At 45.8% G+C, this 5000-nt stretch overlaps 1 protein-coding gene across 1 annotated transcript in view; it reads left to right on the top strand.

Moving 5' to 3' along the window:
- LOC138039242 (importin-11-like) overlaps positions 1 to 5000 on the top strand; it is a 76068-nt gene that overhangs the window by 61250 nt on the left and 9818 nt on the right. Inside the window, 1 exon segment of the mRNA XM_068885447.1 lies at positions 496 to 609. Coding sequence (XP_068741548.1) covers positions 496 to 609 — 114 coding nt within the window.

The following is a 5000-nucleotide window of genomic DNA, read 5'->3' as shown; positions in this document are numbered from 1 at the left end:
GATAGTTTTTCATAATTGAGTATTTAATTTTGAGGGCATAAAGACATACGTATGACACGAATGAGTATGAAGGAAAGCAATGTAGAATATGTACTAGCCTCCGCTAATGAAGCATTAATTGTAGCGAAATATCATGCAAGTTACCTTTGCCTTTTAATTAATTCAATTTATTTCAATGAAATGTGAAATTGAGGTTGTTGAAAAAACGCCATTAAGGGGTCAGAACTAAGCTATTGCAAGAGCACAGGTGGTGGAAACCAATGGTGTGGTGTGCATCAGAAACAATTGAACCAAGTCTGATTACAACAGAACTGTTTCCTATTCCTCTATACAACCGATCCCATGAAATAAGCAGATGAAAGTAAGTATGTAAAGAGCTACCGCGTTGTATCTGTCTCTAAGTACTTCTTTGCGGCTGCGCATTACTGCGCCTTCCTCCTTGATGAATACTACATCAATTAATATTTGAATCATACTTTGCTCTCTTCTGTCAAGGTGCAACCATTCGCTTCGTCATTGTCATTATACCTCCCCGAGTTGTGGCGGGAGTCCAAAGACCACAATATGCTTCAGTGTGCTATTGTTTCTACTGTGACACATTTAGTGGAGGTTAGCTGATATTAGCCTTGTCTCTATACATAGACTGTAGATATTTGCAGAGTGGGTTATTTTCTGCTTACTTGTCCATTATGGCGATCGGGTTTCTCACACTAGAAAAACGGAAACCAGACGCCAGCGGATGCCATTTTGGGGCGTATTAGTATTATTAGTATTAGTATTATTAGTATTATTAGTATTATTAGTATTATTAGATCTACGTTACCCGATATTTGCAAACCAAAACCGAAGCTCGACAACGCTGAGCCTCTCGACTCTGTTATCTCAGTCCGGACCTACCTCTTGGAGATTACTCCCAGGTCGTGCTGTCAAAACGGTCCACTGACGCCCTGGACGCACGCTAAGTACAACAACTCAAAGATAACGCAAATATCACCCCCCAGACAGGAAAAAAGACGTCCCTGTCTGAAAGACGCGCAGCTGCTAAAGTTCCACAGTTGCTGACCAGAAGACGCTAAAGTATCATCTTTGCTTTTCAAACAATCAAGGTCAAAAAATGAAATGAAGAAATCGAGGCACAACGTCCCTCCAAAACACAATGTACATAAGAGTCACAACGTGTTCCGCCATGGCTCTCTTAGTTCCAAGCCCACGAAAACTCCATCCCCTCCCGCAAAACTATTCAAGTCCCAAAATATGCTCCCAGCACTCTACGGTTCCATCAACGTCCGTACCTGCAAGGATCCCACGAAGCTTGTCCAAGTAGCCCTCGCCTCCAAGAAGCTCCAGCACTCCATAACGTTCATCCAAGAGACCCATATGACAGGTTCCGGCCGTATCGACGACTGGGATGAACCAGACCTCCAAGGCTACTCTTTTGTCTACTCCGGATTCTCCAAAAAATCCGCCGGTGGCGTCGCCGTAATCTGCAACCCAGATGTACGGATCCTCGACATCGAGCACGTCATGCCCGGGCGTATTCTACGCGTTAGACTCAACCACCTAGGTATCAAACTCATGGCTTGGTGCGTGTACTCTCCGACGAATGTAGCCGCCAAGGACCCCGAGAAGGCCGAAGCCGCGAAAACGTCATTCTACCGCCCACTGGACAAATCTGTCAAAGCCATGAAGAAAGACTACCCAGGGTACCACTGCATCATCGCCGGCGACTGGAACGCTACCATCGGTCGCAACGCTCTAAAAACCGAGTACGTAGGACTCAACCTCGACGACTATGACACTACCGACAACGGCGATCGACTCTGCTCTTTTGCCAACGAACATCGGCTTTACATCGCGAATACGGTTTTCAAGAGTAAGGATATTCACCGTAAAACCTGGATCTCAGCTGATAAGAAGACTGAGAAACGACTGGATTATTTTCTGGTTGATAAGTTTTTATGGAAATCCTCGATGAGCTGCAGGGCCTACATACCCGCGTCGGAAATCTACGAATCTGACCACCTGTTGCTAGGTCTTCGAGTACGCCTCCCCTCCAAACGCCAACGCCGCAACATCTTCCAAAAACGCCCACCGAAACCCAAACCGAACCTCAAACTCCTCTGCGATGACGCTAAAAAGCGTAAAGCTTTCTCCAACATCACGCGTAGTGAACTTTTCAACCACCCTCTCTTCCATGACCGTTCTCCGAATGCGATTGAGCAGAGAATCTCCGATGCGCTCAACGTTGCTGCAACGGACACCTGCCCACCAGCCGAAAATGAGGACCCAGTTTGGTATACCTCAGATTTCAAGGCTAAGATCGAAGAGATGCTCGCTGAGAAAGACCCTAAAAAGCGAAAAAAGAAGATCCGAGAAATGCGCAAGCTTCGGCAAACGCTAAAAAGTCACTACTACAAGTCACGCTCTCAAAAAATCAACCAGGCTGCAGAAAATCGCAAAATCGAAGAAGAGTTTCGCCTCATGCGTGAAGCCAAAATGGTCAAAAACAGCGACAAGCTGGTTTGCCCGCCTGAAAAACTCCGTGAACACTTCACCAACCACTTCGGCTCTCGTGAAGTCAAAACTCCCCCCGAAATCTCCGACCCTGAAAGCCACCCGTATGTCCTCCCAGAACGCGAAATCGCCGTTGATGAGTCCCCTCCAACAGTTGAAGAAGTTAAAAGTGCGTTCTCAAAGCTCAAAAACGGTAAAGCTATCGGCACCGACGGTCTTGCCGCTGAGCTTTTGAAATACAACGACTGCCCTGCCCTAGCAGAACTGGTCACTGAACTGCTGACCAACGTCTGGAATGGTGGTGAGGTCCCCGACAGTTGGAAACACTCCCGCGTGCGGTGCCTTTTCAAGAACAAAGGTCTTGCTTCTGACCCTTCGAAATACAGAGGTCTGAGTATCAACTCGCTGCTGAATAAGGTGCTTATGATTATCGTGTTGGACAGAATGAAAGAGTCCTACGAATCTAATATCATGCCCGAACAGTACGGTTTCAGGTCCGGTGTAGGCACTGTTGATGGTATCTTCGTCGCAAAAAGACTGATAAAGACGACGTTAGGCTACTTCAACGCCTGTTTCATCGATTTACGAGCTGCTTTTGATCACATCTCTCGCCCGTTACTGTACAAAATCCTTCGTCTCCGCACTGGTGCCAATAAGCTAATCGATATTCTCGAGAAAAACTACGAAAATACGACGGGGTACATCTCTGGTACCAAAAAAACTGATGCTTTCGACATCAAAGTCGGGGTACGCCAAGGTGCACAAGAGTCCCCCTGCATCTTCAACATCTTTATGGACACGGTCCTCCGCGTAGCACTCCACGAGATTGAAAAGATCACCGATGACTGTGGAATTGAAATCGAGTATCGAATAAACATGCGCAGCACCGACCGCAACCAGCGCGCCATAGCTCCTCCATCTGGTAAGCGAAAAGTTAAGCTAATTTTATACGCTGATGATATAGTCTTATTTTGTCGCTCAGCGTCGTCCCTTCAGCTCAGCGTCGACGCGATGAACTCCGTTTTCACCCGCTTCGGCCTGAAAATCGCTGAAGATAAGACCCAGACGATGATTTTCAACGCTGACGAAGAAGAACTCGCTCAAGAGTCAATCATCACGCTAAATGGCTTCGCAGTCGAGAACGTGCGCAAATTCCGCTACCTAGGCTACTGGCTGAACAACACCGCGAAAAATCCACCCCTCGCTGAGCAAATTTCCTCTGCATGGTCAAAATGGACTGAGATAAAACACATCCTCTGCGATCGTGAAATCAACCTCTGGATACGAGTAAAAATTTTAGAATCAACCGTCCGCGCACGCCTCCTCTACGCTGCGCAAACTGACCTCCTCAGCTCTGCTGAGCACGCTAAGTTAGAATCAATTTGGCACCAATATCTTCGAAAAATGGTCAAAGGCGGTTTCCAGCGCAAAAAAGCACCACCCCGAGAAACTAAAAAACAGAAAGCTGAGCGGTTGAAACGCGAAGCTGAAAATCCTGAGCTGAAAGAGGAATGGGACTGGGGATACAAAATCACGAATGAGAAGCTGAGAAAAATCTGCGGAGCTACTCCCATCGGTGACTTCGCCGATAAATTTCATCTCAAATACGTTGCTCACGTGACCCGCATGCCGAACAACGCTTTGCAGAAACAGCTGGTCTACTGTGAACCAGCCCGTACAATCCGACGAGGAGGCAAAAATGTGAATTTCTGGGCTAAATTATCAGAGACTACTGGCATCGAAGCCGAACAACTACAAAAGACTATGTACGACAGGAACGATTTCAACAAGTGGATCGCAGATCGCTACGAGACGCATTCACGGCCAGCCAAATTCGTAAAGACGAGTAAGTGCTGAACAAATCGATCGATCGATTTCATAACTATATTGACCAGCAAACATCGCACTAATACTCATCCTGTTTTGCGGGAAAATGTCTCTGAAATAACTTAGTTTTTAAAAGCAAAGCCCCTGTGCCGGTTGTATTACTTAAACGTCCATCGAAAGGCGCTTATTGAATTAAAACTTTTTGCTGACCGCCAAACTTTACTATTATTCCAACGACTTTTTTTGCACAAATGTTAGAATCCTTTTTTATTTTAAGTTTAAAATTAAGATTACAATTAAAAGTTAAGACTCCCAAGACTTTAATAGTAGAGAGATGTAGCATCGCGTTGACGGCAAACAACAGACCGGAATTTGCGTTTTGCTCCAAGTCAAAGAAAGATAATTTTCATGGTATTGTGACAAACAGCAACCTGTCGTTTGCCGGTTGCTATTTCACTTAAACGCAATCATTACGTTAGCTTGCCAACTCTCTCCATTATTGGGCTTGGAAAAACAACCGGGTTTCTAAAATCGTTTCACACCCGTCTCATTATACGTGAAAAAGCTCAGTGGTTGTTCTCAATACTTGTATTTTTATCTGCTGTTAATTAGCTTGCGAACAGGCTAGCTACCTCAGCGCAGCGGCGTTGAAAACCATT

Source organism: Montipora capricornis, chromosome 2 (assembly GCF_036669925.1).
Source record: "Montipora capricornis isolate CH-2021 chromosome 2, ASM3666992v2, whole genome shotgun sequence".
NCBI lineage: Eukaryota > Metazoa > Cnidaria > Anthozoa > Scleractinia > Acroporidae > Montipora > Montipora capricornis.
The sequence above is the reverse complement of the archived record's forward strand: the minus strand, read 5'-3'. Positions and strand labels throughout refer to the sequence as shown.